A 22879-nucleotide genomic window follows, 5' to 3' on the forward strand; every position below is an offset into this window, starting at 1 on the left:
TCACTGTAGGCCTATTGCGCTGCCTGGCCCAGGTTAGGCAAGCCATAAATATTTCATAACTGATATTTAATAAACTGACTTAGCTTCTCAAAGCCTTGGCTTTCCAAATATAAAAGGATGCTAACACTACCCGCCTTACAGGCTTGTTGCAAAGATTAAATGGAACGACATAAACAAAGCATCCATACGGTGCCTTGTACGGAGTATGTGCCCCATTAATGTCTTGTTATTTTTATGAGTATTCTAGAACTCTCTGGCAGTCCTGCTCACTCACTCTAGAGAGCCTCCTGATTTTTCTTTAAAATGCTTCCTGACTGTAAAGCCCCTGTGGGTTGCTCTCCGTATGTCAGGTTCTGTAACAGGACTACTGAGTACAGACATTCAGTTTTCAGTGAATCCTTCTGATAACCGTCTCCTTTCAATTGTCTGATATTAAAAATAATCATGTGCCTCCATTTGTACACAGAATGTTATTTTTGTCCGGTATGACAAGATAACAGATATAGCGACACCTGCCTTTGAAAGAATAGTTTCTTAACATTTCCCACGCAAAGGGGGCATGCGACATCACAGGAGGAAGCGCCGTGCTCAGTCGGGAGGCAGCAGTGAGCGGACAGCTCGGGCTACAGCCTTTACTGCAGTTTCCATGGGGAAGGCAAGGCAGGGTAGGGTAAACAGCTTCGGACTGGCTAGTCTGCATAATGCCAGCAGGCTTCGAGCCTAGGGGCTGTCCCTAGTTGTCTAGTATCTGGACTGGGTTGATTCGGGGCAGGGGAAATATTTGCTTGGAGAGAACTTAATTAACCCTGGGAAGGGCAATCTCTTGCAGTGAGCAAGTCTACCCAAGATGTCAAAACATCATAAAATCTAGAAAATTAAAAAAAAAAAAACAACCAACCATGATTAATATACCATACACCATTGCAAGAGGAAATGGTACTTGATCACTGAACTATATTCCATCATTTGTTCTGTTGTAACCTTTAATAACATTGCTCTTCGGATATAACATGCTGGGCTTTTTAATCTCTTCTATTCCATTCTTGACAAACTTGAAATTGCCTTTGCTGCCCTTGCTCAATCTGCTAATTAAAACAGCCTAAGAGGGCGCCTGGCTGGCTCAGGCAGGAGAACCTGTGACTCTTAATCTCAGGGTTGTAAGGTCAAGCCCCATTTTGGGCATGGAGCCTACTTAAAAAAATAAATACAACAGCCTAAGGACACCCTTATCTCTAATAAGAACCCAACTTTTGCCTATAAATACCTTACGTTATACCCTATATTTCAGACACCTTTTCTCTTGCACAAATGAAACCGCATTGTTTGACTGGTAATGTGTTTGTCAGACATGTTAATTGCATAATGCTGAGACGGATGTTGAGGCAAGCTTTCTTCTTTGGGAACTGAAAGATTCAGTGACTATATGGGCTGAGTCATTTGGAAGTGGGAATGTGTTTTTAAGAGATTCGTTCCTCACTCCTATTCTCCCTTCTTTTCTCTTTCCCTCTCCCCTCTTTCTTTTCCCCTCTCCCCTTCTAATCCTTACCACCATTTGTCTTTCTTTCTTTAAGATTCCCATCCAGGCAAATGCCCACTGCAGCTCGGTACCAATTGGAGACCAGTCCCTCTCCTATATCCATGGCCTCCCCAGGAGAAATATTAGAGACCGGTCCTTGGAACAGATGGCAAGGGACAGCTCTGACCAACCTGAGGAGCCTATACTAAGACTGGACTTGTTTTCTACTGTGGATGAAGGGTATTATTTGATGCCTGTAGATTTTAATGTGGAGCAGATGAGACATTCAGAGGATGGACTGGGGGACATCAGAGGCCATATGTCCAACCAGCCTCCAAGAAGCTCGCTGGTGAGCTTACAGGCAAACCTCAAATGTCTCAACTGAACTTCTCATCTTTCTCCTACCTTCTTCCTTACAGATCCAATAGGTCTCTAAGACTTGGTAGTCTAAATTCCCTTATAATTAAAAAAAACACATTTTACAGAAGGCCTGTGATATAGTTTATGGAACCTTCTAACAGAGTATGCACTCCAAAATGATTTGCTTCTTTGCTTCTCCTGAAGGCAAAGTCCTGAGGCATTGCAAACAATGAATACACCCAGATTGAACACCTGTCTCCAGTGTTATCAACTTGTCCTGTTCTAGGCTAGGCCTGAAAGTGGATGCTCTGATACCAGCCCCACTAGGCTTCTGCTCGCTTGCATTGAGCTTCAGCCTTTTTATCTCAGAGCCCCGCTGATGTATTGTTGCTGTTGCTCCTGTGTCAGGATTTTGGCCAGAGGCCAAGTGGAACAAGAGAAGATGCTTTTCTTCTCGCCCTGGTCACAAGAGAACTCAGATCACGTCCTTTGAGTTCTGGCTTACTAGAAAAACTTCAGAAAGAGCTGAAGACCCTGGATCCTATCTCTTCAGGATTTCTTCTCCAATCTCAACTGAGCCGCCTTTTCTTGAGGCACGAAGTCCCTCTGCAGCTACCAACAGTCAAGAGCCTTTGCCAGAGGTTTTCTAGGAAGGACTCTCCAGAAATGGTACAGCCATGTTGCTATTTTAAGTGTGGTTTCCTTTTGTTTATTTTACTCGTACCCACCAGAGTAATAGAATTAAAAGGTTCGTTTCTTTCTTAAAAATAACCTTTACTATTGAGCCTTAAGATACAAAGCTTATTTTTATTCATATGTGGAAATTTCTAGTCAAAATAGATGAGAATAAAAAAATAGATTAAGTTCTTTTAGCCCTATTTGATATCTTTTAAAAGATTTTTCTATCTTGACTTTCTTTGTCTGCTCTTAGCACTATTGGGCTGGTTACAGATTTAGGATAATGGGCTCACTTGAGTCTCATTGACAAGTTGGTCAGGCTGTAAGTTCTCAGATAAGAATGGAGAATTTGACCAGGATGTAACAGGACAGTTCCTAGAGAGTTACAGGTGGGAGGTATCTTTGAAATTGAATATAACCACCATTTTACTAATTAGGAAACTGAGACCCAGAAATTGCTCAGTGCACCCAGGGAATTAATGGCAGACCAGGGCAGGGATAAAGGCTCCCCAGTGGCAAGTTCAGGGTTCTTGCTCTGAGCACTGCACTTTCCAAGCTTATATTTGTGGGTGCTACAAAGCACAGTCCAAGTGCAACCGAGTTCTAAGGGAATATATTCTACAATAGGAAAAAGTAATGGCAATGCGTAAATCATGAGTGAGCATGTGCTGATAGAAAACCAGGCCCAGGGGCGCCTGGGTGGCGCAGCGGTTAAGCGTCTGCCTTCGTCTCAGGGTGTGATCCCAGCGTTCTGGGATCGAGCCCCACATCAGGCTCCTCCGCTAGGAGCCTGCTTCTTCCTCTCCCGCTCCCCCCACCTGTGTTTCCTCTTTCACTGGCTGTCTGTCTCTGTCAAATAAATAAATAAAATCTTTAAAAAAAAAAAAAAAAGAAATAAAACCAGGGCCAAACCAACCTCATAAGAGTAGTCTAAGAATTTAGTAATATCATAAATGCAAATTACCTGGTCATGTGCTTAACATTTAATAGGTACTCAAGTAAATGTTCTCTCTCACGCCCATTTCTAACCAGCTATAATTAGTTGTATATTGATGATAAGTATTTGTGATACAATTCGACTTAGTACAATCACTGTGAATCTTCAGTTCCATCAAATTCTCTGGCCTGAGACCAAATTTATATCAGAACCCTATATAGCTTCCCTCCCCGACTGTTACCTCTTCCTCTACCCTGGGATTGTCTGCCCACCAGAATCCCTAGGATGTCATCCAGACCCGCAATGGACATTGACAAATTCCTTCAGTCCTTTCCTCGGGGAGAAAAAAAAAGTGTAGAGGAGAGGTCCGTGAGATTTTTCACTTGGCTTAATAAAAGCCTGTCCTCAAATAATCTGAATATATCTGCTGGATATACCTACATAGAAGCCTATGCTATATATAATAAATATATAAGAGATGTGAGAGAGAAAGATGCTAGAGGTTAGGTTAGGCTGTAGTAACAAATAACCTCAAAGTGTCAGCGGCCCAAATCAACAAAAGTTTATTTCTCACTTAAGTTTCCATAATAAGTCAGCCATGGTACTGTCATTATCTTAGCTCCAAAACCCAAGCTGATGAAGCAGTGACTCTGGTATTTTTGGATATGCTGGCAGAAGAGAAAAAAGAAAGCTCTGGAATATCTCGTGTAAGCAGTTTAATCCTCAACCAGAAGGAGCACACGTCACTTCCGCTCACAACTCATTGGCCAGAAATGTTCCCATGCCCCTAGCCAACCACAGGCAATCAAAAGGGAGAATAATAGGAATATTTGGCAAAAAGCACTAATAATTATTATACATAATTTTTAAAACGAGTTAAGAAACTTTTAATGGAAGTTATTTTTTAAGATTTTATTTCTTTATTTGAGAGAGAGAGAGCACAATTGGGAGGCACAGAGGGAGAAGGAGAGAGAATCTGAAGCAGACTCTATGCTGAGCTCAGAGCCCGATGCGGGGCTCGATCTCACGACCCTGCGATCATGACCTGAGCTGAAACCAAGAGTCGGACACTTCACCGACTGAGCCACCCAGATGCCCCTTAATAAAAGTTTTTTTTATTAAAACATTTCCAAATACTCTATCTCAACAAGCATTTCCCTTATGGGCATTTCTTTCTCCTACATAGACGTTAAAGGAGGATGTTGTTTCCTGTTGGATTTTCAGGTGAATTATGGAAAGCTCCTCTGGTTTCTAAAAGCTGCAGCTTCAGATGATTCACAGCAAAGCAAAGAAACTGTGGGCAGCAACCCGAGGAAAACTCAGGGTTGTCATCATCATGGCCAAAGGTACTTTCTTTATTTCCTTGGGCATAGCGTTCCTAGACTTCTAGAACTGGCAGTGACTTTGGAGGCCCTTCACCCGAAAAGCTCACCCAATGCAGAATCACTTGGCCCTTCACCAACAGTTAGCTTACGCTTATCAGTTCCTCTCTCTCGTATACAGACCCGCACAGGTTATCTGCAGCAATTGCATAGGTTTCTTGCGATCAAGCATGTGTCTGATTTTATGAGGTTGCCATATGCCAGTGAAAGCCCTCATCGTGGAATAAGAATGATCGTGTACTGGTGCAGAGCTCCAGGCTATGAGTGTGATTCCAGAAATATGTTCAGTCAGTGCACTCCTGGCTTACACGCACGAGCAAGGAAGGGTTTCAGGTACCAGAATCAATAATGTAATCTCAAGGGAAAGAAACAACACAAAGTAAAAATGGGATGTGAGGAGTATCTTCAGAGAGGAGGCACAGTAAAGCATGATAGTCTCTGTGTTCTCCAAGAAAGGTGACAAAGTGCAGTGGTTAGGAGCAGAGCCTCCATTAGCAGAAGCCTAGGCTCAATTCCTGTTTCTGCCATTTAATGGCTTTGTAACCTTGGGCTAGTCACTTGCCCTCTCTGTGCTTCCATTGTGAAATGGGAGCCATAAGAGATTTCCCTTCACTTCATAGATTTGGAGAGTAACTTAACACAAAGTTCTTAAAAACAGTACCTGATACATAAGAAATGCTATATAAAATTTTTTTTTCTATTTTTAAACTATCCTACCAGAAGACACCCTTCGGTTACAAATAATGGGACACAGTGGTTAAGAGCCACGGTATTGACATTTATCACTTCACTCTAGGAAAGTAGTTTCCTGTAAAAATGGCCCTGGGGCAAGTGTTGGACTTGCTTCCTTTCTACAGTGTCCCTTTTTGTGCCCTTTTATATTCGTCGAATACCAGCTGCTTGCCAGGCACACCTTGCCAGGCACAGTGAATTCAGAGCTTGGCAAGACCCCGTCTTTCCCTCAAGGCTCAGAGTACAAAGAAAGACACTGCCAGGCGGGCACACCAGTGAAGTATCTGGGAGCGACTGTCCTATGGAGAGCCATAAAGCCCCAGAAATATTTACTAATCAGCAACCACACTTCATATTTACTAATATTTACTAATATTATTAATTTACTAATATTTACTAATATTACTAATATTACTTCATATTACTAATATTTACTAATCACCAACCACACTTCATAAAACACAGACCCGAGATCTGGGCCCTGCTAAATGGTAGACTGTGCACTACACACATGCTACCCGTTGGCAGATGTGAGTCAAGGAGCCTGGACAGGAAAGCGTTCTTGAGCCCTAGACTGCGTTCTCTCTCTCTGCCTCTCTCTGGAATGGTCCCACACTCCTTTCCCTGCCTGACAGCCATTGGAACTACTCACTTGACATCTGAGGTTAGTAATAGTGTCTGCCCTGGACAGCTCGTGTTAGCATCGTTCCCGGCACCTGGGAGATGCTCAATGCGTATTTTTTAATGTAATTGGCACCTCCAATTATCCACTTGCAGAGACATCTGGATACCCACTCTATAAAAATGGTGCCTAGAGAGATCACTTTGAACTCATCGGAGAAGGTGCTGCTTTATACAAACCAGACAGTGTGTTTGTGGAAGTGCAGAACTGACGGCCTATAAGGCACCCGGACTCTTTGTTAATTCACGTGCTGCTCGGGAAAAGGCCCTCCCGTGTTTTGTCAGGTAGAGCCTTTAATGGGGCAGCTCTGTGATGTTTAAAGAGCCTGCAGCATCACCTGTGGCAACGCGAGCGGCAGCAGCTCTCATTACCTAAGCTGGACCAGATGCAACGGCCTCCTGCAGCAGATTTCCTAAGAAACCCCACCGGCTGAAGCAAATGGCTTCCATACAAGTCCTGCCCATTTCGTACTCGCTGTTCAGAGACAGGAGCCAAAGCCTCACGAATTCATACCCCCAGGAACTGGCATGGCAAGAAAAGGAAAGAGGAAGGGAAACGTGTGATTCAGATCTGGGACGGATACATCTGATTGGCAAGGCCTGGGTCCTGTGCTCCCTCAACAAAGAGAGCCTCGTAAAGCACATAGCTGGTGTTTTCCTCCACTAGAGAGGCAGATTCCTGAGCTGGAGAATATTCTGAAGCGGGAAAGAGGGTGCAGAAACTATATGACCTAAACAAAGACAAACAGCCACTCCTTTTTTCCTGTACCACGTTTTCAGAAAATATAAGCTGTTAGGCCAAAACTCAAGTAAGACTCACAGACACAAACTGCAGAGTCAAGGATAACACGGGAAGTTCACCTGATTCAAGATTTCCTTCTATAGAGGTTCCATGGTTACAGGGATCTGGCAGGATCCGCTTTGCTTTGCCTGTGGCAAGGGAGAGTTTGGAAATTTGATTTGCCATCAATAATTATCTGGGCTTTAGAGAAGTAAGATCAAGCAGCTAAACTACTGTGGTCACTTGGAATTTTTCGCCTCAACCTGGAAAAAAGATTGAGAGTGAATTACAAATTTTGGTTTATGTTCTAGCCAAATTGGTTGGTGCCTCCTGGAGAAGAGACTCTGGTGGTCAGTAGAATGGAACAGACTGGAGATAATCTATGAAATCTCCATGCACAGACCCCATGACCAGGTTCCTAAGATTTAGGAGACCTTACTGGGTGGGTTCTCAGGGTTCACAGTGTACATCAGGGCCGAGAGATGTGGTGTGAAAAACACACAGTGGCTTTGAGTGGATCATGTATTCACAGCCTTTCCCCTGCCCCTCCACATGGTACTGTTCCTCGAGATGCCAGCCCGCAGTCAGAGGTGAGCAAGAACATGCTGGAGATCCTGACGGCACTAAGGGCAACCCATGGCAAACTCAATATCGAGGGGCTCAGCCTGAGTTTCTGAAAAGAAGACCGCTCTTTCTCCTGCTGCCTGCCCCCACCCAAGGTAACCAAAATTAGAGTTCCGATGTTTTTGTCTGCAAAGGCTACCTCAGGGTCTAGCAGAAAGCACAGTTATGATCTGTGTTCTGCCTGTGGACCACATCATATAATTGTGCCTGAGAGGAGAAAAACAAAAGGAAAAAGGAATCGTAGAATGTGCAGAATTGGTCCAGGAATTACTTACACTGGGATATGTTCTATGTTAATAATAGAGAATATGACGACACCCAAATAATATTTCACAATGGAAAACAAATATTTTTTTTCCCAACGCCAAATGTTCATTTCTCACACCCTCTACCAGCTTCCAGTGACATCAGCATGCGACATCTCATTCCTTAGGAACACCCAATTTTTAGGAACTAATGCGATTTCTTGCTGATAGAGATTAGCGTGCTGTTCTGGGGCATTAACAGTGCAGACATGTTTTATGGAAGAGGATCCAGAACCATACGAACTCAAGTGTTGTCTTTAGCCAAACAAACCCTAGTCGTGAGGCTACCAGGTGAAATAATACAGGCAAAGTAATAATTATGACTATTACTACAATTCCATCAACAACAGCTTGTCACCACCAAGCTTTATTGAGTTCTTACTAAGTGCCAAGTGCTGCACTAAATGCTTTATTTACATTCTCTCATTTAACATTTACAGATAACTGCAAAATCTAGATAGATGTTTTAATACCCATTTAATGAAAAATACTAAGTCTCAGAGAGGCCAATCGAATCACCTAAAGGCCACAGCTAGCAAGCCACAGAGCCAGGGTTCAAAGTACAGAAGAGTACTGGATATTGAGAGCCAGAATTGGAACTCTACTTGGCAAAAGATATCTGGAACCATCCATTGAGTCCAGGATATAAGACTTAGAATTCCAGAGGAGTAGAAGGGATTTACAATTGCAGGGAAAAAAAGAAAAAGAAAGTGCTATAGAAAAGGTTGGAAAATGCCTTTCATCCAGGTGAACAGGGATTAGAATTGAGAGAATGAAGAGGAACAGATGACATTTACTAATGAAGCAAGGACACAGGGCGCTGGAAGTGGATTCTTATTCCAGGACAGAAGCAGCTTTCTCTGTGCTTTCATTTACACAGTCAGCTAAGCATGGAAAGGCAAAGGTCATGATAGTGTGTACGTATGTGTGTGTATGTGTATGAATAGTACACAAACATGTTTCACTGGAAAGAGAGAGAGAGCACACTGCAGGAGATGCCACACAATGCCAATGACTTTTATTATGTTCATAAGATCAGTGGAAATAGAATAAGCAGCAGCAATTCTGTTAGATTGGAAATTACATAAACCATCAATGAAGCTTGCATGTTCTCGGGTGATACTAGTAGACTAAAACATAAATAACTTGCAAATCAAAATAAATTTGCTTAAACTCTTAGAGTGTTCAGATTTTTCAGCTTGAAAAAAACTGGGTTTCAAATATCTATCTCCTACATCTATTGTGAGGATTAAGCAAGATAAGTATCTCAAGGCACTTAGCATGCTAATATATGAGGCATTCAGTAAATCCTAGTTTCTTTTTCTTCTAATAAAAAAAATAAGTATTTGGTTAAATTATTACTCAAAATAGCCCATGGAAAGAGGCTATTTCCAGGGTCAAGTGATGGCCACATTGAGCACTGGCTATCAGAGCTGGCCCTGAAAGCTTAAATTTGTGGTTCCTATCCAAGGAAATGGGGCACATTTTCCTTGAAGCTGGTCTGTCTCTCTTGAGCCATCTGGCATCTCTTAAGACATCTGGAACTCACTCAAAGTATATTGCAGTCTGGGAGGCATGTAAAATAGAATTTTGTTTCCCCAGAACGTGAGACAAATTGAGGCCCAAGGGACATTGGATACAAAAAGCAGCAGCAGCTGTACCCCCACATTCATGATCCTGGACATAAGACTTCAGGGTAGACTGGGAAAGGCTGTGAGTTGAGAGGGCTTCTCTTTTTGAACAGCAATTCTTAATCTCCTTGGAGTGTAGGAGAAAAAAATCACAGACTTCCTTAAGTTTCTCATGAAATCTATATACCCCATGCCCGTGTGTGTGGGGGGGGGTGTCATCCTCGCAGCCATTTCAGAGGGCTCACAGATCATCTGTAGCTTCTCAGATAAATAAATGTAGCTTTGAAGAATAATCTGTGGGTCTTGCCACTCAAATGAAATTTTACCATTCTCAAAGAATGGTCTAAAAACATGTCAAATATCTACCATCCCCATTCTGTGGACTCACCCCTCCTGTTCCTCTAGCCCATTTTTGATGCAATGATGGCTTCTGGTAGGATTGCTGAGGCCATGGAGACCCACATCCAGGGTTCTGAGCACTGTGATAAGCCACTAAGGACAAGAGACTATTATGATTTCAGTTTCTGAGTTCTCCAGGAGCTCAGGGGAAAGATGACATTTTAAACATGTCACAGTTCTGTATGACAGATGCAGTGATGGCAGTAACTTGGAACACAGAGAAAGAACCACCACCTAGCCTGGCTCGAAATCCTCCAAAAAGATGATATAAATGCTAAATCTTAGAGGACAGGTGAATTTGGCAAAGAATTAGGAGGAGGGGCAGAGGAAGGGATGGGAAAGGTATTCCAGGTAAAAAGAATAATGTGAAACTGGACTAAAATGAGAGCACAGCTAATTCAGTGATCTGGAAGTCATTCATATAGACAGAATATAGAGGGTGTGTGGTGGCGGGGGATGGTGGGAGATGTTGCCCAAGTCAATGTTCGAATGGAAAACAGGAGCCGGTTTATGAAGGGTCTTTCTAAGGAGCTGAACTTTATCCTGAAGGCTCAAAGGGATCATCAAAGCATATTAAACAGTGAATGATAGGATTAAATTTAAAATTTGAAAAAAGCACTCTAATGGAATACGAGGAATTAGGGGCAAAGAGACATTTTAGTAGGCTATTCCAATAATTCAAGCAAGGAATTAGGAGGTTTTAAACCAGAACAGTTAACAGGAGAGAGAGAGATACTAAGGAGGTGGGAAAGTAGGTCTCGGTGACTAGATATGGACCCTGAATTAGGAAGAATCAAAAATGACCCCCAAGGTCTGGCCTTGGCAGCTTGGTGGGTGGTGGTACCATTCTCTGTGGTAGAAAATAGATAAGGAGTAGCTTTGTTGGGACAGAGGATAGAATGAGGAGCTCAATTTTAAACACTTTGTTCTGGGTTGAGAGATTAAAGCTAAATAATGATTTAAAGGTCTTCAATGTACAGTTGAAGCCACAGGAGTAGCTAGGGTTATCCAAGGACATAATGGAAAGTGAGAAGGGGAGGTAGAGGAGGTCACTTATTGTTAAGGAATAGGTAGAAGAAGAGAAGCCGACAAAGGAGACTAAAAATAATCACAAGAGGCATGGGAGTGGTCAAGAGAGCCAAAAAAGAGATTTATAGAAGGTTGGCATGATCAGTCATGTTACATGCTATGAAGAGACCCTCTATAATTAGGACTGAAAAGTAGTCATGCAGTTTCAAACCATGGAAGTTACCAGTGACTTGGCAAATACAGTTTAAGTACAGTGATGGGGTAGAATGCAAATGGAGCCTTAAGTGGGAAGAGAGGAAGTTGAGAGAGCATCTGTGCGCCACTCTTTCAAGGAGCATTTTGGGGAAATGAATATTTATTTCACATGTCATTTTCTAAATAACATAGACATTTTATTTACATTCGATTAAAAAACATTTCCTTACTAAACAGAAGAAACTACACATAATGAAATGTTTGCTTTTTGAACAAGGGTCATCATTATGAATATTCAAGCTTTAAACAATTTTAGTAATAATCCTGAATAACATTAAGTTGCCAGGATTTTCTGGTAGATGTTTTTTTTTTTTGCTCCTTTATAACTGTCAGCTCTTAGCAGCCATCAATCAATCTGCTTCTAGGAAACTTGATGTACGATTTCTAATCTGCTGTTCATTTTAGCCTAGAGCAAAACTCGGTGTTGCCAGAAGTAAATGAACTGTTTTTAGAATAACCTCTTCCACTGATGTTTAAAAATACATTAATAGGCTGTAATCATGAGGATAATTCAATTCTCATTTAAGGAGTAAAATGGCATAATGTGACTAATTTCTACCTCTCTAAATTTATTTTTACCAGTCTCTGCCCATACACACTTTACTCTTTACTGTCTTCAACTCATTCATTCACTTCCTTGTTCATTTACATAATTACAAGTCTCAACAATTATTGATACTTTATTTTTTAACATGGTGCTAGACAAATGGTGATTCAAAAAAATGAATGAAACACAACTGTAGGCCTCAGTAAGCCAGTGTCTTGTAGAGAAGCTCTAGTGACCAGATCATTACTGCCTAGACTAGAAAAGGGTATAAAACTATAGTAGAGTGAATAATGTCAAAATATATGCAGTTTCATCAAAAACTAGGGATGTACTGTATGGTGACTAACATAATAAAAAATATTATTATAATATATATATGCAGTTTCTAAAAAGCACCATAGTCTTTCTCATCTATTAATCACACATGATTTTTTTCTGCCTGGAATTTTCCCTGACCCTTTAGTCTTCTGGTAAACTCTTACTCAGTTTTTTATGTTCCAAATTGATCTTTTTCCTCTGTTAGGCATCCGTGACAGGACTCCTCTATACAAGTTTTTTTGTTTTGTTTTGTTTTTTAAAGATTTTATTTATTTATTTGACACAGAGAGAGACAGCCAGCGAGACAGGGAACACAGCAGGGGGAGTGGGAGAGGAAGAAGCAGGCTCCCAGCAGAGCAGGGAGCCCTATGCAGGGCTGGATCCCAGCACCCTGGGATCACGCCCTGAGCCGAAGGCGGACGCTTAACGACTGAGCCACCCAGGCGCCCCTCCTCTATACAAGTTTTGAACCTAGATTTGTTGTTTGTTTCCTTCCATAAAGATAAACAAAGATTAGTTTTTTTGTCACTTTTAAAATCTAGGTTTTATTATTACTGAGCTCTGTTCAGACCAACAGATGAGGAGATGACTGCCACTGAAGAGATAGTTTGTTACACAGTTTCCAAGGCAAGGGAGCATGGCACACCCACACAGACTCCCCCAGAAGCAGCAGGGGTGGTCAGGAGGCAGAGGGGATGAGGGGAAAATGTGGGCAAGAGCCCTCATTGTGGAATGGGTGAGGCAGGGTAAGCAGATTAAAGATTGGCTAGTTTAAATAATTTCAGTGAGCTCTGGGGCATAGGGGCTGTCCCTAGTCACCTAGTACTTGATGCTGGGGTGATAAGGGTAAGGAAATCACCCCCATTAAAGGAAGAGGTTAGTTTGCTTATGAAAGAAAAACACACTTTCAACCCAGTCCTTTACCCTCTCCAGGAATTGGTTAGCCCTGGGAGGGGCAATCACTCCAGGGTTAGCAGGGCCCCAGATGTCAAATCATCACAGTTAAAAAAAACATGCATAATACAGTCACTATACTGAACTTCCTCTCAAAGTAATAACAGTAGCTACTGTTCAGTCCAAGCACTAAATTAGACATCTCTTTTTCTTTGCCCTTTCCTTCCTTCCTTCCTTCCTTCCTTCCTTCCTTCCTTCCTTCCTCCCTTTCCTTCCTTCCTTCCTCCCTCCCTTCCTACTGTCCTTCTTTCTCCTTTTCTTGTTTTCTCTCTCCCCCTTCTCTTCTTGCCTCTCCTCTCCTCTCTGTCTTTTCATCTTAACAAATATTAATCAAATGCATACTAAAAGCGGGGCATTAGCTGTCCAATTTTCCCAGCACCATTTATTGAAGAGACTGTCTTTTTTCCACTGGATGTCTTCAATAAATGGTGCTGGGAAAACTGGACAGCTATATGCAAAAGAACGAAACTTGACCACTCTCTCACACCATACACAGAGATAAACTCCAAATGGATGAAAGACCTCGATGTGAGACAGGAATCCATCAAAATCCTAGAGGAGAACATAGGCAGCAACCTCTTCGACATCGGCCACAGCAACTTTTTTCATGACACATCTCCAAAGGCAAGAGAAACAAAAGAAAAAATGAACTTGTGGGACTTCATTAAGATAAAAACTTCTGCACAGCCATGGAAACAGTCAAAAAAACTAAGAGGCAGCCCACGGAATGGGAGAAGATATTTGAAAAATTGACAAAAAAAAAAATTGACAAAAAATGACACTACAGATAAAAGACTGGTATCCAAGATCTACAAAGAACCTCTCAAACTCAATACACGAGAAACCAATAATCAAATCATAAAACGGGCAGAAGATATGAACAGACACTTTTCCAATGAAGACATACAAATGGCTAACAGACACATGAAAAATGTTCAAAATCATTAGCCATCAGGAAAATTCAAATCAAAACCACATTGAGATACCACCTTACACCAGTTAGAATGGCAAAAATTGACAAGGCAAGAAACAACAAATGTTGGAGAGGATGTGGAGAAAGGGGAACCCTCTTACACTATTGGTGGGAATGCAAGTTGGTACAGCCACTTTGGAAAACAGTGTGGAGGTCCCTTAAAAAGTTAAAAATTGAGCTACCCTATGATCCAGCCATTGCACTACTGGGTATTTACCCCAAAGATACAGACGTAGTGAAGAGAAGGGCCGTATGCACCCCAATGTTCATAGCAGCAATGTCCACAATAGCTAAATTGTGGAAGGAGCCGAGATGCCCTTCAACAGATGACTGGATTAAGAAGATGTGGTCCATATATACAATGGAATATTACTCAGCCATCAGAAAGAACGATTTTACAACATTTGCAGCAACATGGACAGGACTGGAGGAGATTATGCTAAGTGAAATAAGTCAAGCAGAGAAAGACAATTATATGGTTTCACTCATTTCTGGAACATAAGAAATAGCAGGAAGATCGGTAGGAGAAGGAAGGGAAGAATGAAGGGAGTAAACAGAAGGGGGGAAAGAACCATGAGAGACTATGGACTCTGGGAAACAAACTGAGGGCTTTAGAAGGGAGGGGGGTGGGGGATTGGAACAGGCCAGTGATGGGTATTAAGGAAGGCACATATTGCATGGTGCACTGGGTGTTATACAAGCAAATAATGAATCATGGAACACTACATCAAAAACTAAGGATGTACTGTATGGTGACTAACATAACATAATAAAAAAGTATTAAAAAATAATAATAAAAGTGAGGCATTATTCTAACTGCTTATTTTCTCATGTAGCCCTCACAGAACCTTACAAAGTAAAAAATACTAGTCTTATTTAGTAGATGAAACAATGGGCATGGAAAGGTCATCTCACAGATCAAAGGCAACAGATCTGGTGTCCAAAATAAGTCCTGTTTCATTCCAAAGTCTATGTTTAAACATTATGCTAGGGGCACCTGGGTGGCTCAGTTGCTTAAGTATCCAACTCTCGATTTTGGCTCAGGTCATGATCTCAGGGTCATGGGATCAAGCCCCACATCTTGGAGCCCATTTAAGATTCCCTCTCCACTCCCCGCCCCTCCAACCCCCACGTGCCCATGCTCTCTCGCTCTCTCTCTCTCTGTCTCTAAAACAAATATATATGCTAAACTCACAAAACATGCGATCATACCCCTAAAATTCTGACATGTTTGAATCTAAGTGTCACCCACCCACCAACCTGAGAACTGAATTGATTTGTCAGCTAGACTCAGAAAATATTTAGTACCTTGGAAAGTACAATGACACTTTATTCATCGATCCAACAGAAATTTATTGGGCATCTGGTTTCTAGACTAGTTCCATCATTTATGAACTGTGTAACATCAAGGAAGTGATTTAATCTCTCTAAGTCTTGGTTTTGTCATATATGAAATGCAGATAGCAATACTGACCATGCTAATACATCAAGCTTATTTTATAAATCAAAGGAGATACACAAAAATTCTTTGCAATTTACCTGTATAATAAGTATATATAACTTCTAGGCCTTGACCACCCATTCCATTGCTGGCAAAAATTTAAGATCAACATCTCAAAGTTCAATGGCTCTGAGTAATGAGCTATACCTCTGCATCAATCAAATTAAAATTTGCTATTTTTATTTTAATTTTTTACATTTTAATTCCAGTATAGTTAATATACAGTGTTATATTAGCTAAAATTCAAATCTTCATTTCATTATAATGAAACTCCAAATCCTTTCTTATTTTGCAGGTCAGGGCTATATGTGGAAAGCATGGATTATATCTAACTTTGAGTCTCCTGGAAACATTGCTAAACCATCAAGATTTGGGTTACTGTGGTGAAATAAAGTAAGTCGATTTTTTATTCACATAGTCTTCTATTAGGATACCAAACACTGAGATCTGTCTTTGGAAGTTTTATGTGTGAAGCAAACAGTTTCTTTCTTTAAAAAGATTTATTTACTTAGAGTGCACACGTGAGTGGGGGAGGGGCAGAGGGAGAGGAAGAGAGAGCATTTCAAGTAGACTTCCCGCTCAGTGTGGAGCCTGATGCAGGGCTTGATCTCACAACCCTGAGATCATGACCTGAGCTGAAATCAAGAGTTGAACACTCAACTGACTGAGTCACCCAGACTCCCCTGAAATAATTAATTTCATCACTTGAAGATAATTAAGGAATATTTGCTTATATTAAGGACAGAGTCTTCTTGGTCATTGAAAGACAAAGCAGGACACTTCAAATTCCAACCATTATGGACTATCAAGAATCAGATTTACCATTCCACCTTAAACAACTAAAAAACGGGACAAAATATATGAAACAATGGTTTTCAGACATTTGACACCAGGCAGCACAGAACAGTGATTCCTAAAGAAAGAAAAATAAATGAGGTAAGCTAAGCTTACTGAACAAGAAGAGGAAGTCCAGAGCCCAGAATTCTTCAGTTAAAGAGATGGAGTTTGGGGTTCAAGAAGGCCAAGGAGGCTAGAATGCACAGTACAGAGTAGTGGAGAAGAGAGATCCCCAGAAAGTTCTCTCTGAAGATTTCTAAAGAGTTGCTTTATTCACCCTCATGAAGCTTGTATTCTAAGGGAGAAGAGAAACAATAAATAAGCTGGAATATGTGATATATATCACGTGATGATAAAAGCAATACAGAAAAGGAAAGAAGGGTAAAGGTTATGGGGAACATCAATCGATAAATAAATGATGGAAGGAGGTTGAGCCTAGCCAATGAATTTCTACCAGACCGGCTTTGGGACATGGGAGGTTCCCTTATCTAAAACCTTGGGGGTGGTAGGGTAAGGTGGAGGGATGTGGTTAAACTGCAAAAGCAGAAAAGTGGGCTAAGAGCCAAGTAGAAAACCAATAATCATTTTTTCAAGCCCCAAAAAGGCACCAATAAAAATGGAGAAAATGCAAGTATTGGAGCTCACATTATACCTGGTACATAGTATACTTGATTAAAAGATGGGGTCCAGAACCAAGATTCCAGGAAACAGAGATATGACAATAAGAATGACTGGGGAGCAAATGAGGTTAGGCTATGTATATCAATATCCTCAACTTCCCACTGTTTCATGTGCATATCAGAGAAACACACCAGTTTCTTTATTCACCTGTCTTTGACCTTTGAATGTTCAAGGACATCAAACCATGAGAACCAGTGAAGAATTGCATTTATAAGTGATAAACCTGTTTCATCCTTAAACAGTCATTGGCTAAAGCTTCTGTGTTGAATTAAATCCATTCCGTTAAGGGCTTTGTATGCAAACCTATATCCTTAAGAGATTAAAGATGCAATTTAGACACACATTTTAGGAGCTGAATGCACGAATCATTATTTTAGTACATATTGTCCATTAATCTGCTGTTCAATTGGGAACCCATTTGGAATGTGGCTGCTTGCTAATTAGCAGGATTCTAGTGCTGAGCTGCTTCCTGATTAAATGTCCTTTAGAATCAATAAAACATCAGGAGGGATTATGGTGATGTGGGATTAGCCCCATCTAACCAAATAAAATGAGTTGTGTTCCCTTCTTAAGCTGTCACGTTGCAAGAGCTGATGAGAGGAGCAATTTCACAAACGCTGTTACAAAGTTGCTGTTTTTTGCGTTGTTGGTTTTTTTTTTTTAAACACTGAGATTTTGTTTTTTGCCATTTGCCTCCCAATTAGCAGAGACATTAGTGATTGTCTGCTAGGGTAAGGCGATTTTGAGAAAGACTTGATTACGATTTCAAATCTCTACTCTGAATCACCCTTATGTAAAATGAGTTCAGGTTGTGTTGGATGGAAATTATTATCCTCGTTCTTGGCCAGGAACACGTAAGTCAGAATTAGCATTTAATGTTTCTGTGTGACTTTGCCATACATGGTAATTAAGGAGGGCAGAGAGAGAACAGGAGGCACACTAATACCCTAAAATTGTATTGGCAAAATTAAATGCTTCAAACCCAGTTTAAAACACAGGCACACAAGCCAAGCTGTGTTGGGGGAGGGGATAAATAATGAAGCTGCTCTGGAAGCTGTGTAAACAGAACACAGCAATTGACGCAGCCACAAGCAGGACTTACCGCACACATCTGGCCCATTATGAAGAGTGCAATTAGGTTGAAAAGGACTGGTTTGATAATCCCACGAACAACCAGAGGATTTTAGGAGATAAAGCAAACATGAGGTGTCCGATTCAGCAATTACTTATAAATGGGAATAGGACAATTGGTAGATAGTGAGCAATTAGAGACATGTTATGGATCTGCCCATCGGCTGGGTCTTGGAAACTAGAGCTGCCTTTTAAGAGTTCATTAATTTTCTTTTCTCTTGCAGAGGTTCATATCCATATGGGGTGAGAATAATAATAATAATAATAATAATAATAATAATAATAATAATAATAATAATGATGTTAAGAGTCAATGTTTATATACTGCTTACTATATTACAGGCAATATTCTAAGTGTTTTATACATACTAACTCTTTTAATCCTTGTAAGTGCTCCATGAGGTAGGTACTATTTTTCAAAAGAGGAAACTAAGGCACAGAGAGGGTAAAATCAATAGGTAACTGATAAATGAATTCATCAATCAGTCTGAGTCAAAAGCAGGCTCTCTCACTCAATGTCTTCATTCTCAATACACCATACAGACTCTCCCACAAGTCCTAGGAATCTCAGAAGCTTCTAGGACAGTGACTAAGCACAGGGGCTTTAGGCAAACCCACTAAGTTCCTTGGCCGGCTCCACCCTTGGGGCTGGTGCTGAGCAGTCTGGATTTGAGGAGGTCAGTATCTTCTGTCCTCTCCCCTAAGACCCACGAGAGGTGTGAGATTCAGATACAAAAGCAAAGAGGCTCGTAAGTTCCAGGGGAAGGCATGAGCCAAAGAAGCCCAGGGCCCAGCCCAGGGGTCACTTCTCCTCACTGTGTCGGGCACTTCCCCTGGCCCTTCAGCCCCAGTCCTTGGGGAAAAGCAGCATGAGCTTTGGAACCATATGGGTCTAGATAGAAAGGCTTGCTCTGAAACGCACAAGCTTTGGGAAGTTGGGCAAGTAACTAATTTCTCTTAACTTTACTTTCCTCATCTGTCAAATGGAAAAAGAATTCTTTTGTATGGATTTGAGAGTTTACTGCGTATGAATCAGGGAAGGACCATGCTTCTCACAGTTAACTGGAAGGCAAGAAGAATACCATGCAGAGTTCATGATCGAGAAGGTGAACACAAGGAAGATGGTGGAGATGAATGGGCATCCCAGAGGCTGAGTTAAATAACATAACCAAAGTAACCTCCTGACTTGAGGCTGTAAGGGGTCAATGCATATGGCACCTAATATGCCCCAGGCATGGGACTAGATGCTTTACATGGCTTATCTCATTTCATACTCCCAACAGTTCCATGAGTTGTTTTTATACCCACTTCACAGATGAGCAAACTGAGATAGAGACATTAAGTAAATTGTCCCAAAAGTTGGGCTTCTTTGAATCTTTGTTTCTGTTATTGGCTGAATTGCATCTCCTCAAATTCCTATGTTGAAGCCCTAACCTCCAATACCTTACATAATGACCCTGTTTGGAGATGAAGCCCAAGGAGGCAATTGAGTTAAATAAAATGAGGCCATTAGGGTGGGCCCTAATCCAATCTGACTGGTATCCTTATAAGAAGAGGAAATTTGGAAATAGAAACACCAAAGACCGGTTAACACAGAGAAAAGACCATGTGAGGACACAGTGAGAAAGCGACCATCTGCAAGACAATCACAGAAGCCTCAGAAGAAGCCAAACCTGCTGACACCTTGATCTTGGACGTCCAGCTTTCCAAACCGTAGAAAATAAATTTCTGTCGTTTAACCCCCAGTCTGTGTATTTTGTTACAACAGCCTACCTACCTCCTCCTTGTAGCATATTTGTACCCTCTCAGCTGGAGAAGATTACAGGATGTTTAAGGGAATGGCTAGAATGAGTAAATGCTTCAGATCATGGGACTTAACCTATGATTCCAGCAGTCCAAACAGAGCTGGCACTTCAGCACTCGTCTATACCACATTTCAACTGAGCTTGGGGGGACCTGTGGGGACTAACCAGATACGAGAAGTAGAAGAGTGTCTCAGAGGCAAAAAGAGTGGTATGTGCCAAGATAAAGAAGCAAGAAAAGCATCGCAAGTTTGGAAAACTGTGAACTATTGGTTATGACTGGAGCGTACATTTCACAAGCTGGAGAAAGGGAATGGGCTTGGGAAGTAAACACCAGCATACTTTTAGTGTAAGCCTGTATAAAGCTCATAAAGAGACATGTCACCTGTAATTAACTTCACCAAGATTACCAGGGTGTTTCTGTGAAATAGCCCACATTTTGTACGCTTGGTTTGTTGAGGCTTTTGTTTCATTTTGTTTTGATATATAAGACTTACTGTATAAAATGACTTATTGTATAAAATGTCATCCACTTAACAATCTGTGATTAAAATTCCAATGAATAAACAAAGAGGCAAAACCTGCACCAGTAGCAGAAACTAATAAGCACTCTAGTGTCAAAATCTAGAAGGAATATCCACTAACTATAAGTAAATGGAATCTGGGAAAATCAGTGAGTTGGCACCCATGCTTTGCCCTGTCTACCTGTGAGAAGTACAGCTGACAGAAGATCTCTCATCCTTTCACCAGACCTCCCTGGATTTGGAGGCTCCAAGTCTTTTTTTTTTTTTTTTAAGATTTTATTTATTTATTTGAAAGAGAGGGAGCACAAGCATGGGGCTGGGGAGGGGGAGGGAGAAGCAGACTCCCTGCTGAACAGAGAGCCTGACATGGGGCTCAATCCCAGGACCCCAAATCATGACCTGAGCCTAGAGCAGATGCTCAACTGACTGAGCCACCCAGGCGCCCCTGGAGGCCCCAAGTCTTAACCCACTAGAAAATGACACAGGCAGCACTTTCTGTAGCTGTCTGAGGACTGTTGGCCTGTGTCCGTCCCCATCCAAGGCTACACACACATACACTTACTCACACACGGCTTTTCTGTACCTATGCAGAGAGCACAACTTCTAAGAATGACAGAGCAGAAAGCTGGGGTGGGAAGGAGGGGAGGGGCAAACCGGGCTGTGACGTCTGCATTCGATGAGGTGTAATTCCTGGCAATAAAGTCATGTGGGTTGCAGCGGAGAGAGGGAGATCCCTGAGAGTTGTATATGCTGAGTGTATCGATTATGACATACATGTTAATTTCATGTCTGATAATGCAACCCGTCTCTGAGGTGGACCCAACGAAGGGCCACCAGGCATCAGTGGGGGTTGTCACTCGCTCCTTGACTGTAGGGCTGAATGAGCAGTGAATAGAGCCGAGGAAAATCTATGCAACTCCTCTGTTGGATTGTGCAGGATGTGAGCAGTTCTTCGTTTGACAGTGAATAGAGAAAACCCCAAATATGAAGCCTAACTTAAAAAAATACTGCAGAACATGGAAAGACAATGACAATCCTGCAGACTCCAAATAACAGCAGGTTTTTGAAAATAATCTACTCTAAAAACTAGGAAACCTTTAGAAAACCATTGGTGTTCTCTGTAGGCCATATGGAGCCATGTCCTCTATTGAAACTAACTGGAAAGTAATAAGCACAATAAGCTATTAAAATGAAATTCAGGAAGCACTAAAGTGAACAGAAGAAATTAGAAAGAACTCGGTAAAACATGGACAGTTACAAGGAAACAGAAGCTTCTACAAGCCAAATTAAGAAGCCATCAGGATTGTAGCTATGTGTGCTGATGTACATTTAACTAGACTATTTGGGATCATTTCTCTATATATACATATACTGAATCATTATGTTGTATACCTGAAATTAATATAATGTTACGTATCAATTATATCTCAATAAAAATTATGAGACAAACAAGGAAATCTGATTATTGCTAGATATTCAATGATATTAAGATATTTGTATTACATTTTTAGTTCAACAGACTTTTTCTATAAAGGGCCTGATAGTAAATGTTTTGGGTCTACAGTGTGTTTTCACTATTAAACTATGTCACTGTAGCCTGAAAGCAGCCACAAACAACACATAACAAACGGCTGTGTTCCAATAAAATATTAATTAATGAATTTTTTTGAGAGCAAGCAAGTGTGAGCAGTGGGGGGAGGGATAAGGAGGAGGGAGAGAGAGAATCTTAAGCAGACTCCATGCTCAGTGTGGAGCCCAATGTGGGGCTTGATCCCATGACCCTGAGATCATGACCTGAGCGGAAACCAAGATTCAGATGCTTCACTGACTGAGCCACCCAGGCGCCCTCCACTAAAATATTATTTAAAAAAATAAAAGAGGTAACCAGGAATCAATAAAAAGTTAAAGTAACACTAGAGAAAATCTATTACAGAATGTCAAACATGAGAGGTTTCCACAAAATCTAGAAAAGAAAAACAGAGACAAAAATGAGAGAGGATAGGAGACACAGAAGAGTAAGAATAGAAGTTGAACCTAAGAGGCCTTGGCATTGTGGAAGAAGAAACTAGAAAAATGGAACAAGAACCAACAACAAAAGCCACAGCTGAAAAAACTTTGCAGAGACGGGAAAAAAGAAAAGAACCCTCTGTGTACAGATCGAAAGGACTCAGCATGACTAAGCTAAATAAAGAAAAAAATGTATCCATGTCTATCCTGACAAAAGTTTTGTGTTTACAGAGACAAAGAAAATTACTTAAGGATGTAGGCCAAAACCAAAATAAAACTAAACCAAAGCAAAGG

The 22879-nt window shown here is 41.2% G+C and overlaps 1 protein-coding gene across 1 annotated transcript in view; it reads left to right on the forward strand.

Moving 5' to 3' along the window:
* CUNH1orf87 (chromosome unknown C1orf87 homolog) overlaps positions 1 to 22879 on the forward strand; it is a 78378-nt gene that overhangs the window by 34523 nt on the left and 20976 nt on the right. Inside the window, 5 exon segments of the mRNA XM_044383579.2 lie at positions 1572 to 1710; positions 2283 to 2545; positions 4716 to 4837; positions 7600 to 7786; positions 15899 to 15996. Of these exon segments, the coding sequence (XP_044239514.2) occupies positions 1572 to 1710; positions 2283 to 2545; positions 4716 to 4837; positions 7600 to 7786; positions 15899 to 15996 (809 nt within the window).

This window comes from Ursus arctos, unplaced genomic scaffold (genome assembly GCF_023065955.2).
Source record: "Ursus arctos isolate Adak ecotype North America unplaced genomic scaffold, UrsArc2.0 scaffold_12, whole genome shotgun sequence".
Lineage (NCBI taxonomy): Eukaryota > Metazoa > Chordata > Mammalia > Carnivora > Ursidae > Ursus > Ursus arctos.